This window comes from Chlorella variabilis, assembly GCF_000147415.1.
Source record: "Chlorella variabilis unplaced genomic scaffold CHLNCscaffold_24, whole genome shotgun sequence".
NCBI classification, from domain to species: Eukaryota; Viridiplantae; Chlorophyta; class Trebouxiophyceae; order Chlorellales; family Chlorellaceae; genus Chlorella; species Chlorella variabilis.
In genome coordinates this window covers 284,191-306,034 of record NW_005435064.1, presented here as the reverse complement: position 1 = coordinate 306,034, position 21,844 = coordinate 284,191, and the positions used below count along the sequence as shown (strand labels likewise).

Here is a 21,844-nt window from a genome sequence, read left to right as displayed (position 1 = left end):
TTTTGGGGGGGGGGGGGGGGGGCGCACGGTTGAGCATGGGTGCAGGGCGGCGGCGGCGGCAGCGGGAGGTGCCCCCATGGCGGGCACAAACGCGTGGTTGAGGCCGCATGCACAACTGATGACGGACACCTCTCAACACACATCCAACCCGCCCAGCTGCGCAGGAACCACTATCTGGCTAATCAAATGCTGCTGCCAGCATCGTGGCGTGCGCTGCCGCAGTCGCGGGGCAGCACAGCACCTGAGCACCACGCCGGGGAAATCCTGCTCCTTGGAGGGGTTCCACTTGCTGGGGATCAGCACCGCGAAGCCATCACCAGCGTAAGGGATGAAGCCTGCAGGCCGGGTCGCACCCAGGTACTAGGCGCTGGCATGTTCCGGATTGCGAGGCAGGACTGACACCGAGCGGGAGCGCAGCGCACCAGACTTGTTGGTGATGGAGCCGGCAAACACTCGAGCAGCATCGCCATACGCGGCCTCAGATGGGGCGGCGGTGGAGATGGCGGCGGCGGCAGCCAGGCCTCCCAGCACCGCACGGCGGTCGACCTGCGGGGAAGGGAAGGCGCAGGCGACGACCGTGAGGCGGCTGCAGGGGCCCGCTGGTAGAAGCCCCATTGCACTCGGGGTGCCGTCACGTTGCTGCTCCGCAGCGGGAGGGGTGTAGCGCCTGGCGATCGTAGCTCAAGGCAGCGATAGAGCCAGCGGGTCAGCAGGATATGGCCGAACTCGCCCTGCGCAGCTCAAGGTCTTGTCAGGACGCTCACCTCCTGCTTCTGGGAGCGCACCACCACAGCCGCGCGCTGAGCACCGCGAGTGTTGGGCTTGGAGGTCGCAATCGGGGCGCCCGCCACGGTAGCCTTGCTGCTCAGCGCCTGCATTGTGTGTGATTGACCTGAAGACCGAGAGGGGACACTCCACACAAGCCAATGGAGTGGTAGGGGGCCGCCCGCTGCCAAATCCTGGAGGGTGAGAGCAAGTTGCCAGGGTCGCACGGGGGAGGTCGCGCGATCGCGAGCCCCTCTCCCCCGGGGGGACCCGGAGATTGTTTGTTAGCACAGAGGACTCGACCAGGAGCCAGCGTGCAACATCGGTGCTCCAGGGGGGGATGCGATGCCCAACAACTTGCTTTGTTTAAAGCTGGCGAGTGGGAGCAGCAAACATCAATTGGGAGCCGTAAACAGCAGCAGCACAATAAACGCAGTAGGAAGGGGAACGAGGCAGCCGAGTTGGGACGGGTGGGCGGGGGCCGTTGGGACCTTCGGGCGGCAAGAGGTCCCAGGGGCCTGGCGGCATTGCCGCACAGCCCTTTGGCCGTGTGGGGTTGCTGGAAAGCCCACGCCAGCCGTTAACGAGCGCTGCCGCCACAGACGCTGTGATCCACAGCAGATGCTGTGATTGACGTATGGTCGTGTCCATGAAGGACCTGCAGCAGCGAGTGCAGTGCTGCAGCACCGGCCTCCGAGACATCAACCGTGTGGTGAAGTTGCATCATGGTGCTGCTTTCCAGTCTGGCCGGGGTCGCTGCATGCCATACACCCACGCCTGCAAGCACACCAGTGGCAGGCGTAGCCATAGCCAGGGTCGTTCTATGCAATGCATGCGAGCGGGCATGGCAAACGCATCCCCGCAGCTGCGACAACAAAGTGGTTGATAAGCGCCGGTTGACAAGCGCCAACAGCAGCAGGCTGCATCATACAGCAGAGGCAGCCCCCAGCAGCGGCAGGACAACTGTGCGACCCTGCGCCGCATGGCCCAGCGTGCAACACACCTCGTCCACGGCGCGTTGTAGCGCCTTGTTCTTCACGTTGGCGTGCTTACTATAATCTGCAGCATGATGAGAGGAGGTGTGAAGTGAGGCATTGCTCATAACATGCACGCTTATGCGCCCGATGGGCGCCGAAAACTGTGGGCAAAGCTAATTGGCGTTGCTGGCTGCGGACGGGCAGCACGCAGCCGCCAGGTGAAAGAGCGCTGTCAAGAGCGCGGCAGCTGTTTGTTAAGCTTTCCAAGGTCCCCGGAAAGTGACCACCATGAGGCGAAGCCAGCACGCTATGCACGAGCGGCTGACGCCGCCGGGGGCATCGCCCCCCCAAAAGAGAGAGCGCATCGTAGCCAAGCCCGGCGTTTGACACATGCGACGCCGGGCCTAACAATGATGGGCACATCAACGTTACGAGCCAGCCAAGTGGAATTTAAGCTAGGCTGGAGTTCACTCGCGCTGCGCTGAACACACCGCCGGGCATGGATGCTGCCAGCGAAATTGCTGCTCGCCACTCACCCGGATGGATTTCCGTGAATGGTTTGAGTGCTGAGGCTGGCAGCCAATTGTAATCATTGGAACCTGCAAACAGAGGGAGGCATTGCAGGTGCCGGCGCAGATAGGCAGGGTGCCAGGGAGAAGTCTGTGCCTCCTGCCAAGCATGCCATCTGACAAATACTCACCATAGAACACGCAAAACAGGTCGGAAGAGGAGTGCTTGGGCTTGATGTGATCTTCGGTGCTGGGGCGTTGCAGCTGGGCAGGCCACCACGGATAGTTGCCAATCTTGGCCCACACCACATCGCCTGGCCTAAATTGCGGAGAGCCAGCCGGTATGCCGGGCAGGCCGGCGCCAGCCGCAGTGGAACCTGCGGTGCCGCCAGACTTCCGCTGTCCTGAGGTGCCAGGTTTGGTGCTGGCCTGCTTGGGCTTGGCAGCGCCACTGCTACCACCAGACTGCTTCGGCCGGGAGGCACCCACAGACTTTCGGCCGACGGAACCAGCGAGCGCACCATTGGCCAACTGCTGGCGCTGCTGAAGGCTGCGAGGCGCGCCGGGCATTGGCCGGATCTGCTGCAGTGCCTCGCCAGGCCGTGCCAGGCTTGGCACGACTAAGCTGGGAGTGCCAGCGAAGGACTGCCGCTGGGGGCCAGCGCTGGCGCTGCCACCTTCTGCTGCACCGTTAGCCTTCTTGCGTTGGCCCGCTTCGCCGGAATGGCCGGCCGGCCGCTTTCTGCTGCTGGCATTGTCAGTCATGCCGGCGCTGCCACCAGGGGCTAGCGGTGGCGCTAGAACTCGCGCCTGTTGGCTGCTGCCAGCAGGGGCTGGAACATTCAGCTGGGACCCCACCTGCTGAGGCCCCGGCTGCTGCAGCCGCCACGGCGCCAGGGGCTTCACTGTTGCTGCATGCGAACGCAGCAGCTGAGGTCCGAGGTCCTCTACTTCCTGTGCACTCGCTGCTATTTGCTGAATTTGATCGGGCTGCTTGCCTGGAGGCTGCCTGTGCACACTCTTGGGCCGGGTTGCTTCTGCATCTGCACCGCCCAGGTGCCCCATGTGCAGCTGCGCATGCTGCGATGCTTGGCCTTCTCGCTGTTCCTGCTGCTGTTGCTCCTCCTCCTGCTGCTGCCCAAAGGCCGGATCATCTGGGTGAGGCTGCTTGCCTGGCGGCTGCGCGAGCACGCTCCTAGGGTTAGCGGCCTCAAGTTCAGCACCAGTCCCAGCATAGGGGCCATCTGCTCTACCCTCTCTGGCTCCAGCACGCGGCTGCTGCGGCTGCAGCTGTGCCCGCACTGACTCCGCCTCTGGCGTCTGGTCATCAGGGTACGGGTGCTTGCCTGGCGGCTGGATGTGCACACTGCGCAGCCCTTTCATCGCAGGCAGCACCGATTCCCCTCTTGCCGCTGCCACCACCTTTGGGGATGCCTCAGCTGAGCTGGGGCTGAAGGGGCGGCCCGGCGAATCCGACAGCGCGGCACCGCCGCCTGCAGCCAAAGGGCGGCAGCCAGTTTGAAGCGCGCGAGGCCGCTGGTGTTGCCTTGCCAGCCAGTTGGAGAAAAGATGAATGCAACAGCAAGAATGGGATGTTGAGCATGGACATTTGAAGATGTTGTGCCGTATTCTGTTACTGCCTACCCGGGGACAATGCGGCCACTTCCTGCTGCTCGCTGCCGCCGTCTTGCCTCCATGAACCTCCCGGCAGCCTGCCCCCTGCGCCGTGCAGCAGGGCAAGGTGGCTGCCCTCCCGTCAGCGGCGGTGAAGCGGGCACCCCCTTGCTGCCGCTAGTGACGACGCAGCGCCGCCCGCCTGCCGCTCCGTGAACCATCATTGGTGTCCATGCCTGCAACGTGACCCTCCCCGAGCAGCAAGCGTGCCTTACCCGAACCCCCGAGCAGGTGCTTGAGTGAGCCCCTGAACACCAGTTTCAGCCCAGGTTGGCCCGTGCCTGCACAGCTTGAGTACATGGTGCAAACTTCGCGCGCAGGGGATCGGGAAAGTAGGTGGGCGGGACCCCCACGGGGCCCCACAGAAACCGGTGCGCACCCTCGGTCGTTGCCTTCAATGACAGGTCTGGCTGCAGCTGGGGGTCCATGGGGTCTAGCGAGAGTCCCCCCAAGGTGCTCCTGGGCAGCTGGACGCACTCCGGGTGTGCCACACGTGGCGTGCCGCCATGCCGGACTGCACAAAACACAGATTGCCTGTTAGGACAGACTCCACGATCAAGACTGGCGGACTGCGGTACAGCCACGAGGGCGCGAGTACTTTTCATCGCCTTTTTACGCGCCGAATGTGCTGCCCCAATGTAGTCTTCAACAATGGACGCGTTGCGGTTCTGTGCAGAGTGCCTCTCTGTGGCCCTCGAGTGCTGTCTTCAGGTGGGGCGCCACATGCCGTTGCCTGTTCATGTCCTCCTGCACTGCGGCCTGATCCGCAGAAACCTCCCGCCCCAAGCAGAAGCTGTGGATGCGGTCCCTGCCCAGCCTCGACTTGATTGGTGGGCCCGCGGAGGGCCAAATGGTGGTGGTCACCGGCCCCACCAGCGGCATCGGCAAAGAAACGGCTGCAGCCCTGGCTGCCAGGGGCGCTCACGGTGGGTGCGCCATATTGGTTGGGTTGTCGGCGCGAGTCGCGCTACGCTTGCCGGGCCTTCTTCCGCTGTTTGCCACCACGCCTGCCGGTCATTAGAGCTTTGTGGGGTTGGCAGCGGTCTCCTTTGTGGACCACGGGCACCATCTCATCTAATGCAACAGCTCGTGCCTTTCCCCCTATGCAGTCATCTTGGCCTGCCGGAGCGTGGCCAGAGGGCAGGCGCTTAAGAAAGAGCTGGAGGACCAGGCCGACGCTGCTGGCCAACCGCAGCCACGCCTGGAGGTGGGATGCGCAGCTTGTGTTGCGCTGTGGCGTGGAGTGACCTAACGAGTATTAAACGAGGTGGCGAGACCTTGTTCTTGACGTCCTGCTGCGGTGCAGGTAATGGAGCTGGATCTGTCCTCCCTGCGGTCAGTGCGCAAATTCGCAGCGGCCTGGCGGCAACGCCGCCTGCCACTGCAATGCCTGATCAACAATGCTGGCGTGTTTGCGATGGGGGGCGCTCGGGAGCTGACGCCTGATGGCTATGAGGCTCACCTGGGCACTAACCACCTGGGCCACTTCCTCCTCACCATGTTGCTGCTGCCGGGCCTCCAGCAGGCTGCAGAAGAGGTGAGCTGCAACGCAAGCCGGCAATGCAGCTTGCCTAGCGCGGCACGGCTGTGGAGGGTGCTTTGGAGCTTTGCGGCAAATTCGGCGAGCGTGGCATGTGCGCGATGCCGCTCTGCAGCGTTACCGTCCAGCAGTGCGGCAACTGCTAGCTGCAGCTTACAGCAACACGCCCCCTCGAGTGCGTTCTCAACTCCCTTGTTGCTGCTCCCACTTGCGGCGCAGACAGGGCGCCCGGGCCGCGTAGTGCACGTCTCCTCCAAGCTTCACTTCATGGGCTCGCTGCGCCAACAAGACATGAACCTATCGACTGGTTACACCTCGCTGGCGGCATATGGCCAGAGCAAGCTGGCTCAGGTGGGAGTGTTTCTGCTGTGATGTTTGCATTGCTGATCTTGCTCACCCCTTGTCCTCGCCGCCACGCCACTTCAGGTGCTGTTTGCTTGGGAGCTGCAACGGCGCACGGGCGGGCGGGTGGTGTCCGTGGCACTGCACCCTGGGGAGGTGATGACGGAGGTGGTACGCAGCCTGCCGGGCCCCATGCGTTGGGCATATCGCCTCCTGCTGCAGACCATTCTGCTCACGCCGGCACAAGGTTGGTGGTGGTGCGGTGAGGGTCTGGCAGATCGGCCATCTCATGTTGATGGCCTCTGGTGGCCGCCCGGCTGGGAGGTCAATGGCTGCTCGCCTTCAGACACCCCCGGCTCTGCCGGAAAGGATGATTAGAATTGTAACGACCAATGTCTTGCATCACCCACCCTCGTTTCTTCTCTGCCAAATATTGATATACAGGCGCTCGGTGCAGCGTGTACTGTGCCACTAGCCCCGACCTGGACCGTCCCCAGTTCCCAGGCCATTACTACTTTGACTCCAATTGCACTCCCATCACACCAAGCAGGTGGATGAGGCGGGCCTCTGGTGCCCCACTAGCATGCACACCATGCCCCACTGCAGTCAACCGCATCTGGGAGGTGCTTGAACCTAAGAGCTTTTGCGACCCTCTGACGCACGCGGTTCCATTTGCCTTCGTTGGCTGGCTTGCAGGCAGGCTCAGAACCCACAACTGGCTGCCTGGCTGTGGCAATGGAGCGCCGCCGCTGCGGGATTGCAGCCGGCTGATGATCTGCCACCACCAGCGAAGGAGGCAGCTTGCTAATCAGCGTGCATGCATGTCGCAACATGTAATTTTGTGGCACAAACTTTTTGATTCTTTGATTCCTACGTTGCAACCACAGCCAATGGGCTCCAAGTGAGTGCAACAAAGAACAGCATAGAAAAGCACCTTGCCTTCAACTCGCCAGAATCGCTCCCCCCAGCATAGCCCTGCAAGTTCCTCCGCAGTCCCGCCACGCCCTGGTTTGAGCACGCCAGACCCTTAGCTCCCGCCAGAGCTCCCGCCTCGCCATCCACAGTGAAAGCGGTATTAAGCGCCAACGGCTCGAATGGAAAGGATACCATCCACCCCATGGGTGGGCAGCAGCCTCCCTCCAGCCCTTCCAACTCGAGGAAATAACAAGCGCACAAACACAGCCCGCGGCGCCAGCCCAATCGCCAGCGTCGGGGTCTGCAGGCAGGCAGCACAGGCTACTGGAAGGAGCTCGGGCATCAAGCAACTTGCAGAGTCAGGGGCTGACATTTATGTACAACAGCCAGGTGGGTCAGTCCTCTCTCTGCAGCCGGCGGTGGTATCACGGCACAGCTCGGTTCAGGTGCTTCTACTGCTGCAGCTGGAAGCATCCTTCTTTGTGCAGCAGCTGCGGTAGTGCTTCCACATCACTCGCCAACATCACTCGTCGGCAGGGCGAGGAGAGTCTTCCTTGGCTGCGCTCCTTGACTTGGAGCGGCTGTGAGAGCGGGCGCGCGCCGGGCTTTTGGTGCGTGAGCGTGAGCGATCGTCGCTGCGAGCTGGGTTGGAGCGAGAGCGAGAGCGAGAGCGAGAGCGGTCGTCGCTGCGACGTGGAGAGCGAGAGCGGCTACGGCGGGGAGAGCGGCTGTACGAACGGTCCCTGCGGCAGTGCAGGCAAAAGGAGTGTAGAGCCTTGCCTAAGGCAGGCGCAGCTGATGATAACGCAGCTGGGAAAGCACGAAGACATGTCACTGAAACTTGCAGGAGCAGCACAAAACGCTGCAGCAAAAGTTGCAGCCACGCTTGGTTTAGACAAACATGCACCGCACCTGCCACGGCTCCTGCTGCGGCTCCTGGAACGATTGTAGCTGCCGCCACCGCCACCACGGCCATAACCGCCGCCGCCGCCATAGCCGCCGCCACCATAGCCGCCGCCGCCACCGTAACCTGCGCAGCAGAAGTTGCAGAGCCGAGTGGGCGACGAGCTTGGCGCAAGCAGCATGGTGCAAGGCATGCCGTTGCTCCACCAGCATGCTTTCCAGCAGCTTTCCCACACATAGTGTCGAGGTATTAACAATAACAATAGCAGCCACAGCACTAAAGACACTGGCAGCCGACTGGCTGTGTGTGGCTCACCTCCGCGCCCACCATCGCGGTCCTCAACGACGCGCACGTAGGCGCGGTCAAAGGGGTTGCGGAACTCGGTGTCATCCAGCTTCCTGCAGTACAGATGTTGCTGGGGGCGCTGTTCAGCAAGCCGACGCATTTTTGTTCCAAAAGCCTGGATTCTGTAACGTACCCAGTGCACATGCATGCCCTTTGAGCTGAGGAGAGGGAAAGAAAGAGAAACGAGCCCCCCCCGGCCCTACCTGATTGTGCGCTCCATGTCGTCGGCTGTCTCAAACTCCACCACCCCCGTCACGCCATCACGGTCCCGGAACACATTGGTGTAGGCGGGCTTGCACACCTGGCGGACGTGGTCCTGGGGAAGAAAAATGTGGAACCAAGGAAGCGATGCGTGCACAGATCAGAATGTAAGCAGGGTGGCGTGGCGAAGAAGAGGGTGGGGACAAGATATAGCAGCAGATGGAAAATGCGCAGTGCATCACACAAGGATGTTCAATATGCCTATTGCTGGTGCCATGCAGCCAGTTCCATACCGCCGGACCACACCTTGAGGTCCTGCCAGGAGGCGGACATAGGCAGACCCTTAACCAGGACTCGGAACCCGGTCTGGCGGGGGCGGAAGCCAGGGGGGGGTCCGCCGCCAAAGCCGCGCCCGCGTCCACCTGCTCCCTTGGCCAGCTCCACCCTCAGCCTGTTGCCGTAGAAATCGTAGCCGTCGCGCCCCCGCACCGCGTCCTCCGCATCGCTGAAGTAGGCAAGCAGATGATAGAGCAGTTGGATAAGGGCAGGGGACTGGTGCAGCAGGCAGCCTGCAGAATTCCAGCGGGAAAGATGGAAGCACGGGAGCACCACAACGGTGACGGGTCGCCTGCCATCCGTTTGTGTACCACGAGCTCACCGTGGGTCCCTGCAGTCAGGCCAGCAGGGGTGTGACACACATAAGCAGTGCGGCAACCCGGCCTTCATCTTTGGCCTGTGAAGCCACAGGTTGAGTTTGCGCAAGGCAATGCAGGTCTGCGCTCTCGGAATGCGGTAAAGCGGCAAGCTGCAGGCTCACGCGAACTCAACAAAGGCGAAGGCGGGGGGCCGCACGGGCGCCTTCATGTCGATTGACACCACCTTGCCGTACTGCAGGCAAGCGAGCGGGCCACGAGGAGTCGTGCACAAGGCGAGCAGTGCGGCAAATGGTGGCCGCTTCCGGCCAACTTGTGCAAGCTGCAAGCTGTTGCAGCCGTTTAGCGCTCCCGCCGGCCTTGCCTTGCTAAACAAGTCCTCCACCTCCCGCTCCCGGATGTCGTCAGGCAGGTTGCGTGCAGCAGGGGCAGACAAACCAGCAGAGAGCGCAGTCAGGCAGGCGAGCAGAGCCGCGGCAGGAGCCGCAGGGGCGGCTCGCCACCAGCGAAATCCCCACGCCCGGCGCGGCTGCTTGCGAGGGGTGCTGCACCAGCGCCTTCAAAGGCGTGCGCAAGCCGAACGAGAAGCATTCTGCAGCGCCCATGATCATCATCTCGAAGCACAAAGCATCAACAGCGGCAACAAGCTCAGCGTTGGAGTGGCTGACGACTCATCTACATAGACCAGGCAGCCCCTCTCGGCGGCTCCGCGCGACATTTTTGGTGGCGAGTCAGTGCTGCTGGCCCCCTTCAGCCTGACTTGGGCGACCTGCAGGTGCCGCTGTACACACTGTGCACTCTGCAAAAGCCGTTCAGGCCTGAATGTGTTTCTCATGGGCGGGCCGCTCCCTGGCGCTGACTGGACCAGTGTTCCCAGGAGCTGAGAAATTGGCCAGGGCTCACAATGGCGTTGTTATCTCGTTGATGAGCCCAGCTCACTGCGCAGTGCCCCTGCCGGTGCCCGGCGGTTCGAGATGGTTTCCCTTGCCGTCACCTTCAGCGAGAAACTGAAGATAGCGGGAGCTAAAACCGGTGGAGGGGACCAAAAGGTGGTGGGCCTGCTCTGCTCCTATGGCGGCCTGTCTCAGCCCCCGCCCCCTTCCCCGCCCATTGAAGGCGTACAACCACCCCCCTGGCGCTTACAGGAACTCACTGTGGCCATCATCAAGGCCACCACCAGCCAGTTCCATGTGATGCCCAAGGAGAAGCACGTGCGGAGTGAGTGGCGGGTGGGCTGACGTGCGGTCCGGGCTGCAGCCCCCCCCATCTACACGGGCGCTGCTCTAACCGACAAGCCTCCGCTCTGGAGTTAATTCCATGCCCCACCTGCTCCTGCAGCACTGAAGCTGGCAGTGCACTCTGGCCAGCCTCGGCGCAATGTGCTACACATCATCACCGAGCTTCATCGCCGCCTGCAGGATGCCAGCGACTGGCTGGTGGGTAGGTGTCCTGATACCCAGCGATGAGATCATCCTGCCATCTGGTGCACGCACTACGTGTGCGTCATGGCGCCAGCGGCCATGTTACCTTGTCCTGTCTGGCCCATGCAGACTGCTCTTAAGACGCTCATCACGTTGCACCGCTTAATGCGGGAGACAGAGCCGTCATTCATGGAGGAGCTGGTGCGGTACAGGTGCGCACACTTACAGGACAATTCAATGCCAGGATAACCGGATAGGATGGATGATCGCCAGGCCTGCTTGCCATATGGACGCATGGGCTGCAGCAGGGTCAGAGGCAATGTTATCAAACTGACTTCCGCCTGCCCTGCTGCGGCAACGCTGGCTGCAGTGAGGGTCTGTCACAAACCAGCCATGGGGGTGTAGGTGGCGTGGCCGCTGCTCCTACCCGCCTTTTTTCCACCGACAACTTTGTGGACAGGACCAAGGGAGAGGGGCGGTTCGATTTTTCGGAGTGGGTGCGGGCCTATGGAAAGTACCTGGACGAGCAGGTGCGATGCAGCGTCCATGCCCTCTGCCCCTTTCCTCCTCTCTTCCACCTGTGCCCACCCCACGTCTGCAGCTCAGTGTCTATGCCACGCTGCGGTGGTACGTGGAGCAGGAAGCCTCGGGAGCAGAGTCGCGTATGCGCAGCTTGCCCCCTCGTGACCTGCTGTTCCAGCTGCCCAACCTGCAGCGCCTGCAGCGCCGCCTGCTGGACTGCATGCCACGCGGTGCTGCCACGCACGACCCCGTCGTGCTGGTGAGTGAGGAAGTGGGGAAGCACACAGGAGGGAGGGAGGGTGGGTGCTGGTTGCGGGGGGGGGCAACTGCAACCTTTTGTTGGGATGGGTACACTAGCAAACTGTTCGGGAGGGCTACTGAGACGTTGGCGCATGAATATAAGTGGCTTGCTTGCCATCAACATGCATGCATCATCACTGCAGCTTTTGCTGCATGTTCTACTCTCTGATCAGCTTGCTCTTGTTTGTTGTTTGGGGCTCGCCTCTTTTACTTTTTTGTTTCCACTAACCTGTTGCCGCCTGCCTCTACCCCAAACCCATCGCGGTCCGCATCACAGCTCTCGCTGTCTCTGATAGTGAAGGAGAGCTTCAAGCTGTACAAGGCAGTGAGCGAGGGCATCATCAGCCTGGCAGATGCCTTCTTTGAGATGGAGCTGCATGATGCCAGTGAGCCTTCCACTGGAAGAGAGCTGCCAGCCTCTCCAGTTTCAGAGTTGTTACGCGTGTGCTGTGTTGCTTTCTGATGCTGGGTGTTGCAAAGCATCATGGGCTATTTGGGTAATGTGACTTGAACCTACCGCAGCCCACTGAAATGCGTCCTGCCCACGTCCATGCCCTGCCATGCATCCTGCTGTAGCCCGCGGCCTCGAGTACTACAAGGAGGGCATGGCAGCCAGCGACGCCCTCTCCGGCTACTACGCCACCATCGAGCAGCTGGAGGAGGTGGGGCCGTTGGAGGGGGGCATACTAGTAGAGAGTGTGTGAGATCTGGGCATCCGCCAGTGGTCAGCCAGTCCCTGGCAGCTCTTTACTTGCCGGCCCAATTGCTACTGACTTCCTGGCCAGCTTTCTCGTTGCCCTGTCTTGCACAGATCAAGCGCTTAATGCAGCTGCCCAAGTTGTCCACACCACCCTCTGATTTCTTGCGCTCCATGGAGGCCTACCTGGCAGACGCGCCACGCCCACTGCCCGCAGATGGCGATGTGCCACTGCCTACCAAGGTAAGGCGCGGCTTAAGATGGACCAACTGCTGCTGCTTTTGTGAGGGGGGACCTTTGCATTGTGTAATGGACCACTTGCCTGCTGGCAGCTGCTTGTATAGCACCGCTGCATTCTCCTACAGCTTGTGTAGTACTCCCAACCCTCTCGCGGTCTGCTGGTGTGTTGCTGCTGCTGATGCCTTTGCAGAAGGGTGCGCCGCTGCGCAAAGGCAAGCTTCTGCAGAGCAGCAAGTCGAGCGCCCCGGCAGCAGGCGCAGGGGCTGCTCCTCAAGATGCAGGCATGGTGTTGCCCGTGCCGACGGCAGCTGCGTCCAGTTCTGGCACTGGCCAGGAGGTCACCAGCGCGCCAACTTCTGCTGTCAACAGGGCAGGAGCTGCTGGCATGGGCCAGGCAGCTGATGCTGGCCAGGATCTGCTGGAGGCCAACAACACTTCCAGTGTCACGGCAGCTGTGAATGCTCCTAGCAGCAAGGCTGTGCCCTCCCCACTGGACCTCCTGAGTGATCTTGACTTCAGTTTTGGGGCCCCAGCAGCGCCGCTGCAGGGCTCGGGAGGTACTGCTGGGCCCGGTCCCGCTGCCCTCAGCTCCAACCCATTTGCAGATGCCCCACCGGCGCCGGTGGTGGTGGAACCAGCGCCTGCTCCGCTCATGCAAGCAGGCCTGCTGTCGAACCCGTTTGGCGAGGCCAGCCTCGCAGCTGGGGGCAGCAGTGCAGGTTTCGGCTTGGCACTGTCGCCCACTCCGCCAACACAGCCACTGGAGCTACAACAGCCCCAGCAGCCACGCTATGACCAACCAGCATATGCTGTGTCCCCGGCTGCCCTCCCAGCGCTCAGCAACGATCCATTTGTCAACTTTGGCGCTCCTTCACCCGCTCTTGCTGGTGGCACCGCTGCCTCTGGTGAGTATTGGGCTTTTGCTGCGTTGGTGCCGCCAAATGAAGCAGGTGGGGCGCCTAACTGCGCTGTGCTTCACATGCCGCCAGAAAGTGCCTTTGGAAATCATTATTCTGATCCCTTTTTTCGTAATGTTTGGTTGACCCGTCTGCCTTGTGTATGCAGCCATGGCTCCAAGCCCTATTGGCATATGCGGCGACGAGCTCTCTAAAGCTGCACTGCACGATCCTTTTGCTTCATTGATGGGTCTGCCGCGCAAGAACAGTCCGGGTGCCGCAAGTAGGGATCGCATGTCATCATGTTGGAGCATCATGCTTGGCCTGATGGGGCCGGCTGCCGGGCCGATGCGTGCGCTGCTCGTGTCACGCTGCTTGTCTGCGTTATCCCGTTGGTGTTACGATCCTCTGCAAGCCTCCAGGGCACCCTCGTATGGGTCATTTGAAACTGGCTCGTAATGCTTCCCTGCTCTTGCTTGCAGGCAACAAACCGCGTTAACTGTGTTGCCTGCGATGAAAACACGTGTGGCTTTCTCTTTAGCTGGGTATGTTGTGTATCGCCATTTGAAAGTCACATGTAAGAGCCAGCTTTCCTTGGCTTGCCTTTACTGACAGCAGCCACGGATGCAGAACAGCGCCGCCCAGCTGGCTGCTGCTGCGTGCAAGTACGCTGAATGCGGCGTTCTGCAGCTACTGGCTCTTGTTTCTTCTGCCTCAGTGGGCTTAGATGGGATAACACACTGGCAGCAGCAAGGCCCGCGACAGCTGCTCCTGTTCCCGGCAGACTTGCACAGCGACTTGCACGCTGTGAGCCCCGCGCCGTGCTGCTGTGCAGCAGGGTAGGTTGCAGAGCAGGATGCGCTTGGCGCCTTCCCCGTGCCACAACATAATCCCCAGCCAGGCTTGGCAATGCTGCCTCCTGCTGCAGGGGGCGGCTGCTTGGACGGCGGCCAGGCGGCGGCCAGCGCAGGGGGCGCAAGTGGCAGCAGTGCATGATCTCTCTCTCTCTCTCTCTCATCATGACAAGAGCGATAGGCTCTCTCTCTCATCTCCTCACTCCTCCTCTCTCTCTCCCATCGTGATAAGAGCGATAGTACCGTCACTGTACGGTTCGCTCTTTCTCTCCGTAAGTGAACAGAGCAAAAAAAAACCTCTGCGTCACGTCTCTCATTACCATGCAGCTCGCCCCTCGCACCAGGCTCCCGCAGGGGGGCTTCCAAGCTTTGCGGCGGCGGCGGCTGGCCTGCCAGTGCACGGCCGCCCCCGTGCGAGAGGTGCTAGAGGAGGGAAGCGCGGCCTTCAAGGGCGAGGTGCAGCCAGGCCTTAACAAGTACAGCAGCCACATCACCCAGCCCAAGAGCCAGGGGGCCAGCCAGGCCATGCTGTATGCCACCGGGTTGCGGGAAGAGGACATGAGCAAACCGCAGGTGATTTGAGGGTGGCATTGCCGGCACGGCCGATGGGCACCGCCCTGGCGCCGCCATGCAGGCGGCGGCACTTCTCGGAGGGACTTGTCCAGGCCTGTCCCCAGCATCCGCAGTTCTGCCATGCTGCGTGCCTGCCCCGGGGTGCCATGCAGGTTGGCATCAGCAGTGTGTGGTGGGAGGGCAACCCCTGCAACATGCACCTGAATGACCTGGCGCAGAGGTCAAGGCGGGGGTTGAGGAGGCAGGGCTGGTGGGCCTGCGATTCAACACCATCGGTGTCAGCGACGGCATCTCCATGGGCACCGACGGCATGAGCTACTCCCTGCAGTCGCGTGACATCATTGCGGGTACGCGCCACTTGGCTGGCCCCCCCACCACACATTCAGGGAGGTTGTCCTTACTGCGCCAAAGCTGCCACCGCTCACCCATCCGCATCGCACGTGCCTTTGCCTTTCGCTTCCCTTCCTCAGATTCTATTGAGACTGTGATGAGCGCGCAGTGGTATGACGCCAACATCTCTCTCCCGGGATGCGACAAAAACATGCCGGGCACCATTATGGCCATGGCCCGTGTCAACCGCCCCTCGCTCATGATCTATGGAGGTGCGGGCAGGTGGCGGTGGCAACTGATTGCAGCCTGCGGCATGGCCAGCCAGGGTGGCCACTCATCTCCTGCTGGCGCTCTCCAGTGCGCCCAATGCACAAGCCCAGGATGCACCTGCGCCTGCCCCAAACCTGTTGCACTGGTTGCGCCCCTTCCTGGGGTCGCCATCTCTTGCAGGTACCATCAAGCCTGGGTACAGTAAGCTAGGCGATGGCGCCACACTGGATGTTGTATCTGCCTTCCAATCGTTTGGTGGCTATGCAGCGGGGCTGATCACGGAGGACCAGCGCTGCGACATCGTGCGCAATTCTTGCCCCGGACCTGGTGCGTAGGTAGCAGGTACTGCTGAACATTTGTGGCGGGTGCGGACAAGTGCAGCGCGAAAGATTTGGGGCAGGGGTTCATTTCTTGTGGGGCGACACCACCTCCGGACCGGGGTCGGTGCGTGTGACGTGGGTTTGCCAGGGGGGCCAATCCGGTGGTGCTCGAGGGGCCAGCAGGCGTCCTTGTCAGCCTGTCTCACACCCGCCCGTTTCCCAGCCGCCCTATCACCCCAAGCTGCTGCAACTCCCTTTCTTGGGTTACTTACAACTTGCAGCATGACTTGTAGGTGCATGCGGCGGCATGTACACCGCCAACACCATGGCTAGTGCCATTGAGGCGCTGGGCATGGCGCTACCCTACAGCAGCAGCACCCCCGCAGAAGACCCGCTGAAGCGGGTCGAGTGCCGGCTGGCAGGCAGGTGCGTAAGACTGGCAGAATTTTTTTTGTGAGTGTATGGCGGTAGCGCTGCTCAGTTGCCCGCCCACTGATCCCATTGTTCTTGCTTGTTGCTGGCAGGTATGTGTTGGAGCTGCTACGCCGTGATGTCAAGCCCCGTGACATCATGACTCTGGCTGCCTTTGAGAATGCAATGGTGCTGGTCATGGCAACGGGTGGCTCCACTAATGCAGGTGGGTGCTGTGAGGGGTTGTACGCCCTAAACCACGTCCCGTGCTGAAACACTCTGCCCTTGCATGCAGTGCTGCACCTGATCGCCATGGCACGTGCCTGCGAGCTGGATCTCACGCTTGACGACTTCCAGCGAGTGTCAGATCGCGTGCCTTTCATCGCTGACCTGAAGCCAAGTGGAAAATACGTGATGGAGGATGTACATAAGGTATGGGAGTCAGGACTCGATGGCCGGGAAGAATAGCCAGCCTGCTCGGCGAGCTGCCAGTGCAGCGGCTGCGATGGACGCTTGTTAAGCAGGCAACGGGCTCCTGAATGGCGAGCAGCACTCTGTATTGCCTGCTTGCCCTCAGGTGGGTGGCACCCCCGCCATCCTCAAGTACCTGCACCAGCACAACCTGGTGGACGGCACCTGCCTCACCGTGACTGGCAAGACCCTGGCTGAGAACCTGGCTACCTGCCCGGGACTGAGGGAAGGGCAGGATGTAATCCTGCCACTGGATGCGCCCATCAAGTCCTCCGGCCACCTGCAGATCCTCTATGGCAACCTGTCGCCAGAAGGCTCTGGTGGGTGGGTGCATGACAGCATCGCGCGGAGGATGGCCGTCAGGTGGCTTTATGGCCTGCATGCCTGTCATATTCGTCCTTCACCCTTCCCAGCCTGCGTTGGCAACTGTCAGTGGCTGCTGGCTCACACCCCTGATGCTTACCCTTGTGCTCGCCATGCCTCGCCTGCGTGCGGCCCTCCCTCGTTTGAACTGCAGTTGGCAAGATCACTGGAAAGGAGGGACTTGTATTTGAGGGACGGGCGCTCTGTTTTGACTGCGAGGAGGACATGCTGGCAGCACTTGAGCAGGACCAAGAGCAGTTCAAGGTGGGCTCAAGGCGGGCGGTTGGGCGCGCCGGGTCGGGCAGCCTGGGCATGTGACTGGTAGCATGGATTGATGCCAGCTGCTATGCCACGAAACTTGCTCCCTACCCTGCCCTCAGGGCTCTGTGGTTGTGATTCGATACGAGGGCCCCAAGGGCGGGCCGGGCATGCCTGAGATGCTGACTCCCACCAGCGCAATCATGGGCGCCGGTCTGGGTAATGATTGCGCGCTCATCACCGACGGACGGTTCAGGTGGGAGGGAGGGGCCCGCAGGCTCATCGTTTGCCGCACTGGTGCAGGCAGGGTGCTGGGCTGGGTGTGCAGCCCCCACATCGGATCTGCTGATTCTTGCCTCGCTCCTGCAAGTGTTGGATGGTGCCTGCCGTGCTCTGCAGCGGCGGCTCCCACGGTTTTGTGATTGGCCATGTGTGCCCAGAGGCACAAGAGGGTGGGCCCATTGCCCTTGTCAAGGTGGGGGGGAGCGGTTGTTATTTGGCTCTGTGATTGCTTGCTCACTGCCTGTCCCCACTTGCCGTGCCCTGCCAGCATAATGCGCCACGCCGAGCCAGCTCATCACTCATCGCCTCTTTGCTCTGTCCTGTGCCTGCACAGAACGGAGACACAATCCGCATAGATGCGGAGACGCGGGCAATGGACATCCTACATGTTGACGATGCCGAGCTGGCACGCAGGTAAAGGGCAGCACCTGCTTGCATCGGCGGTGGATTTGCAAGGCAGAAGGGCGCTCACAGATCCCTGTGAGGTGACGAGAAGTGCCGCACCTCCCTGACTGCAGGCGGACCGAGTGGACAGCGCCACCGCTGAAGGCTCGGCAGGGCACTCTGTATAAGTACATCAAAAGCGTGGCACCGGCCTCCCTGGGTTGCGTCACGGATGCGTGAGTGCATGGGCAATGAGGACCTCCCCAATGGACTGCCGTGGACCCCAATGGACTGCCGTGGCCTCGACTATTACACGCAACTCGCTGCACTGCTGGATTATTGCATGCCCTCTGCACGGATGCCAAGCTACTGTTAGTGGCTTGTTCGACTTTTGGTGGCGGGGTCGTCGCATCGTAGTCAGTTTCATGGTGCCCACACGGCGCCCGCACGCCTGCCAAGCCGATGCGCCAGTGCATCATGCAGGGCCAGTTCAGCATAGACAGGCGTACTGCCGAGCAAAATATCGGCGAATGGTCCACGGGGTGGTGTTGAGTAACACCGATGGGAAAAGGGAAAGGGAGGTAGGAGAGAGGGGGAGAAGGGAGGGTGGGCCACCAGCTAGGGTATGCAATTTGCTGTCGGCTGTCTGGCTGCGTCACACTGACCCAAATGCTGCTACAAGCAATGCTGGCAGGCTGCCGGGGGTACCGCCCGCTGACTGTCAAAAGCATGCTGCACATGTGGGCACCTGCGATGGAGCAGCTGAGGGCCAGGAGTCAGTATGCGTCTGCGGGGAGTCAGCTGCATGTTGCCAGTTCAGCATGCAGGGCCAACATGCAGTGGGGGCAGTGGGGGCCTCCTTCCATGCCGCGTCCAATGATTACAATGTACACATCCTAGGCACGCAACAATTTGGTGCAAGCTACAAACTGACCCTGTCCAAGAGCTCTGCACGTTGCTGAGAGTCGAGCGTCCAAGCGCACGCTATGCAGACCGCACGGTGAGTCGCTGCCTCCTCCGCAGTTCTGCTTGGCGGTGTCATGTACCCCATCTGAGAGTAATGGTGCAGGAGCATGAGGAGCAGCGGCTGTGTGCCCAGGCGGCCAGCATGCGGACGGCCCACCCAGGTGGAGTTGCTGGGCATGCCCGCAAAATTTGGGATTGCGGCTTTATTTTAAACCAAACGGTTGTGATTTATGGTGGCTTGGGGCCGACATGCGCCGCACCGCCGCCGCCACCCGCTGCAGCGGCTGACCGTGCGGCGCATCAGCCTGGCGGTGCGTGCGGCTCAGGTATCATCCAACGACTTTAAGAATGGGATGACCATTGAAATGGATGGCGCGCCGTACAAGGTCGTGGGTGAGTGGCGACGGCGCCGCAAATAGCAGTATAGCAAATAGCAGTGTAGGATCGAGTGTTTGCCACCGATTTCTGAGCGCGCTGCCCCGCTCTGTCGGTGTGCAAGTGGCTCGCACCACATGTTTGTGCCTGCTGCCATGCATTCCGCACTGCGGTCAAGGCATTCGTGCTTCGTTACCTGGCCCATGCCGCTTGGCAGACCTGCCCCGCCCACCGCCCTTTGAGCAGAATTCCTGCATGTCAAGCCGGGCAAGGGTGCAGCGTTTGTGCGCAGCAAGCTGAAGAATTTCATCACCAACAACACGGTAGAGAAGACGTGGCGGGCGGGGGAGACTGTGGAGCTGGCAGCGGTGGAAAAGAAGGAGACGCAATTCACTTACGCGGAGGGCGACGAGGTGTGTGTGGGGAAGCTGTGGATGCGCAGCAACGCGGGGTGTGGCTGGGTGAAGTACGAAGAGGGCAGCAGAGTGGTGGTGTGGGTGGGTAGGTGGAGCGAGGGTAGGAATGTACATATATGTGGGAGGGTGTGTCACCCGCCCTTTTCCCATCCACCCTATCCGCTTTTGCAGTATGTGTTCATGGACATGTCGACATATGAGGTGGGTGGAATGCAGAGGTGTGGGGTTGGTGGGTGGCTGGATGGGGGAGGGTGGCATGTGGGTGGGTGGAGGGGGAGGGGTGGCATCTGGTTTGCCATGCCCCACCGCAACGGCGCCCCCCCAGGGAGCCTCTTTCCTCCCCTGGGAACACACATGTGCGGGAAATCACGCCCATGCTGGGCCCTGCTGCGCCAGCCAGCCAGCCCCGGCAGGCACCCAACCTCGCCTCTCTTGAACATGTCCAATATTGCCTTTCTTGAACATGTCCAATAGGAGACACGCATCCCTAGGGATGAGGACTGGGCCAAGTACCTGAAGGAGGGCATGGACGTGGGGGTGCTGCTGTGGAATGGAAAGGTATATCGCAGGCAGCCCGACATCCTCCTGCAAGCTGGCGGTTTTCCCAGCAGCTCCCCCTTGGTTTGGGCAGCCTGTGAAAAATGGAAGCCACCACAGGGCAGGCAATAGATGAGCATGGCGCTGTTTGATGGCCGCTTGCCACCCGCATGTGGTGACGAGCCACACACCCCACTCCGCTGAGCCGGCTCTGCCTCCTATTTCCCCAGGTCATTAGCGTTGAGCTCCCCAACACCGTGGAGCTGGAGGTGGTGGAGACAGACCCGGGACTGCGCGGCAACACGGCGGTCAGTTCTGGAATGGCATTCCGAATAGACTGCTGGAGCGGGTGCTGGTGATCATAGTGTCTTGTTCAATGCGCTCTGCCACTACTGCCGCAACCCTTGCCTGCAGGCCGGCGGCAGCAAACCCGCCAAGCTGGAGACGGGCGCGGTGATCCAGGTGCCGCTGTTCATCAACCTGGGCGACCGGTTAAAGGTGGATACTCGTTCAGACACCTACCTGTCGCGCGCTAACTGAGGCGAACACCAGTTGTCGTTTTCACCCAGATGCTGTTAAAAAGCAGAACCGCAGGCCTGGAAGGGCGTTTTTTTACGGTGACAGGGTCACCGTCACTGTAAGAACAAAAACGAGAAACTCGCACAGGAAAAAAGTGCCGAATGCAATGCAATGCTCTTGTAATGTCGCTGTTGCTGTTGTTGCCGTTCACAACTGTGTGTCCATTGGGTAGCTTCCCAACACACGGAGGAATGGAGCAATCTCCTGCAAGGCAACGCACAGGGCATGTGTGTGGGTGGAGCAGGCGGGCATGTTGCAAGCACATGAAAGTGTTGCACATGCACACAAAAGCTCCCGTGTGGCGCCACAGGGGCACCAGCGCCTCAGCAAACTTGCCTGCAGATGTCGCAGCGCATTCTGTGCCTGCGGCTCTGCCAAGGAGCCCACGAAGTCGATGTAGAAGAGGTAATTGAAGGATCTCTGCGCCCCTGATCCACTGGATGCATCTGCATAAGGAGGGGAGGGATGAGAGTAGGAACCTCGGCCGTTGCACGTGTAGGCAGGACATGAGTGTCTTGGAATGCGGGCCATGCCACCAATCTCCCAATTTGCTTCACGTGCCCGCAACACTGGCCTTGCTGCCCTGCGTCACATTAAGCACCTGACAGGATGAGTGGATTTGCCCGCATTGGCCTTGACTCTATTTTTGTCATATCTATGTCGCGAAGCGCAAACACGCTCAGTGCCTTGAACAGCATGCCGGGGCCCTGCAGGGAAAGCGGGGTGCGGAATGCACAAATTTGTATGGAGCAGGCGAGGGAAGAAAGCCGCCTCATCATTGGCAGGGGCCGCCCTTAGGGTTCTAAAGAACGGCAGACATGAAGCTTGAGAACGGGTTCTACAACCCTGGGATAGCACGGCATATGACCTCCACCAAGCAGCTGACCCCGCCTTGAAAAATCCATCATGTCCTCTGCCACCCGCTGCATCTGCACCAACCTCCCGCAGGCTGAACACAATGGATGTCTTGTATGGCACAGAAGAGGTGAGGGCATCGGTGGCCACCAGTGGGTCGCGTGATAGCACAACAAAGCGAGTCACATTGTCCTTCATGTCCTGAATAAATGTGGGGGCACAGTGGAGGATGGTACGCAGGGTCGGTAGATGAGATGGACCCAACCGCAGTGCATGTGTTTCTTAAAATAATATAGCGGAGGGGCGGCAGTGCAAACTTTGAAGACAACGGCAGCAAACAATGCGTGTGGAATGCACCGGGACTACGCATGCAGCTGCACTTCAGTTGCAACACTGTCGGCGCCTCACGCCAGAAACGTGGCACAAAAAAGCCTCCATACCCACCTGAATGTCTTCATCCAGCACGTCCAGCCCATAGAGTTCACCCGCCCGCCGTGATGCCACTGCCGCCGCATCCCGCCAGTTATTTTCCGCAATCATCTTGGCTGCCCCCGCTGCAAGCCGAGAGCACAATGCGGAACCTTAATATCTGGAATTTAGCATCAAGATTGGTGTGCCCAGCTGGACAGAGCAATACAGAGATCCCCCCCGGTATCCAGCAGGCCCACCTGTGTCATCCACCGCCTGGCGCACAACCCC

General features: G+C 60.9%; 5 protein-coding genes across 5 annotated transcripts in view; 2 read left to right on the top strand and 3 right to left on the bottom strand.

Moving 5' to 3' along the window:
• CHLNCDRAFT_139312 (hypothetical protein) overlaps positions 1-878 on the bottom strand; it is a gene marked incomplete at both ends in the record, with an annotated part of 1,505 nt that extends 627 nt beyond the window's left edge. The window contains 3 exons of the mRNA XM_005844107.1: positions 237-335; positions 423-546; positions 765-878. Coding sequence (XP_005844169.1) covers positions 237-335; positions 423-546; positions 765-878 — 337 coding nt within the window. The remainder of the gene's footprint in view (positions 1-236; positions 336-422; positions 547-764) is intronic.
• Positions 879-1,488: 610 nt separating this feature from the next.
• CHLNCDRAFT_139311 (hypothetical protein) lies at positions 1,489-4,353 on the bottom strand (the record flags this gene model as incomplete). The annotated part of the gene is made up of 7 exons (XM_005844106.1): positions 1,489-1,542; positions 1,769-1,824; positions 2,443-2,716; positions 3,110-3,162; positions 3,301-3,744; positions 3,896-3,970; positions 4,305-4,353. 7 exons carry the CDS (start codon positions 4,351-4,353, stop codon positions 1,489-1,491), a joined length of 1,005 nt encoding a protein of 334 aa, XP_005844168.1.
• A 244-nt stretch (positions 4,354-4,597) lies between these two features.
• Positions 4,598-6,655, top strand: CHLNCDRAFT_32658 (hypothetical protein). The gene is made up of 8 exons (XM_005844191.1): positions 4,598-4,636; positions 4,716-4,851; positions 5,035-5,132; positions 5,232-5,462; positions 5,685-5,816; positions 5,892-6,054; positions 6,252-6,357; positions 6,504-6,655. Exons 2-8 carry the CDS (start codon positions 4,725-4,727, stop codon positions 6,613-6,615), a joined length of 969 nt encoding a protein of 322 aa, XP_005844253.1. The 5' UTR covers positions 4,598-4,636; positions 4,716-4,724; the 3' UTR covers positions 6,616-6,655.
• Positions 6,656-6,870: 215 nt separating this feature from the next.
• On the bottom strand, positions 6,871-9,621 carry CHLNCDRAFT_36976 (hypothetical protein). The gene is made up of 9 exons (XM_005844105.1): positions 9,501-9,621; positions 9,190-9,242; positions 8,990-9,060; positions 8,831-8,839; positions 8,479-8,677; positions 8,175-8,287; positions 7,942-8,024; positions 7,635-7,752; positions 6,871-7,465 (listed from the first exon to the last, which is right to left on the bottom strand). Exons 1-9 carry the CDS (start codon positions 9,541-9,543, stop codon positions 7,246-7,248), a joined length of 909 nt encoding a protein of 302 aa, XP_005844167.1. The 5' UTR covers positions 9,544-9,621; the 3' UTR covers positions 6,871-7,245.
• A 178-nt stretch (positions 9,622-9,799) lies between these two features.
• CHLNCDRAFT_58991 (hypothetical protein) lies at positions 9,800-21,666 on the top strand (the record flags this gene model as incomplete). Its single annotated transcript, XM_005844190.1, has 32 exons — positions 9,800-9,877; positions 9,971-10,043; positions 10,164-10,261; positions 10,376-10,458; positions 10,617-10,776; positions 10,848-11,027; positions 11,346-11,454; positions 11,645-11,730; positions 11,880-12,008; positions 14,083-14,328; positions 14,549-14,675; positions 14,799-14,930; positions 15,109-15,255; positions 15,542-15,674; positions 15,773-15,885; positions 15,955-16,091; positions 16,237-16,450; positions 16,648-16,757; positions 16,874-17,007; positions 17,151-17,226; positions 17,368-17,447; positions 17,552-17,618; positions 18,665-18,776; positions 19,005-19,171; positions 19,346-19,375; positions 19,649-19,732; positions 19,942-20,019; positions 20,126-20,497; positions 20,630-20,736; positions 20,892-20,997; positions 21,230-21,346; positions 21,590-21,666. The coding sequence occupies 28 exons, from the start codon at positions 9,800-9,802 to the stop codon at positions 20,249-20,251; spliced, it is 3,309 nt and encodes a 1,102-aa protein (XP_005844252.1). The 3' UTR covers positions 20,252-20,497; positions 20,630-20,736; positions 20,892-20,997; positions 21,230-21,346; positions 21,590-21,666.
• Positions 21,667-21,844: the final 178 nt, after the last annotated feature.

Excerpts from the sequence above, each read along its gene's own strand:
- CHLNCDRAFT_32658 (XM_005844191.1), top strand. The coding sequence starts at position 4,725 with ATGCGGTCCCTGCCCAGCCTCGACTTGATTGGTGGGCCCGCGGAGGGC. Across the intron at positions 5,463-5,684 it reads TCCAGCAGGCTGCAGAAGAG|ACAGGGCGCCCGGGCCGCGT; the intron begins GTGAGCTGCAAC and ends CTTGCGGCGCAG. Across the intron at positions 6,358-6,503 it reads ACTCCCATCACACCAAGCAG|GCAGGCTCAGAACCCACAAC; the intron begins GTGGATGAGGCG and ends GCTGGCTTGCAG.
- CHLNCDRAFT_36976 (XM_005844105.1), bottom strand. The coding sequence starts at position 9,543 with ATGTCGCGCGGAGCCGCCGAGAGGGGCTGCCTGGTCTATGTAG. Across the intron at positions 9,243-9,500 it reads GGGCTGCCTGGTCTATGTAG|GCAACCTGCCTGACGACATC; the intron begins ATGAGTCGTCAG and ends CCCCTGCTGCAC. Across the intron at positions 7,466-7,634 it reads CGCAGCAGGAGCCGTGGCAG|GGACCGTTCGTACAGCCGCT; the intron begins GTGCGGTGCATG and ends GCACTGCCGCAG.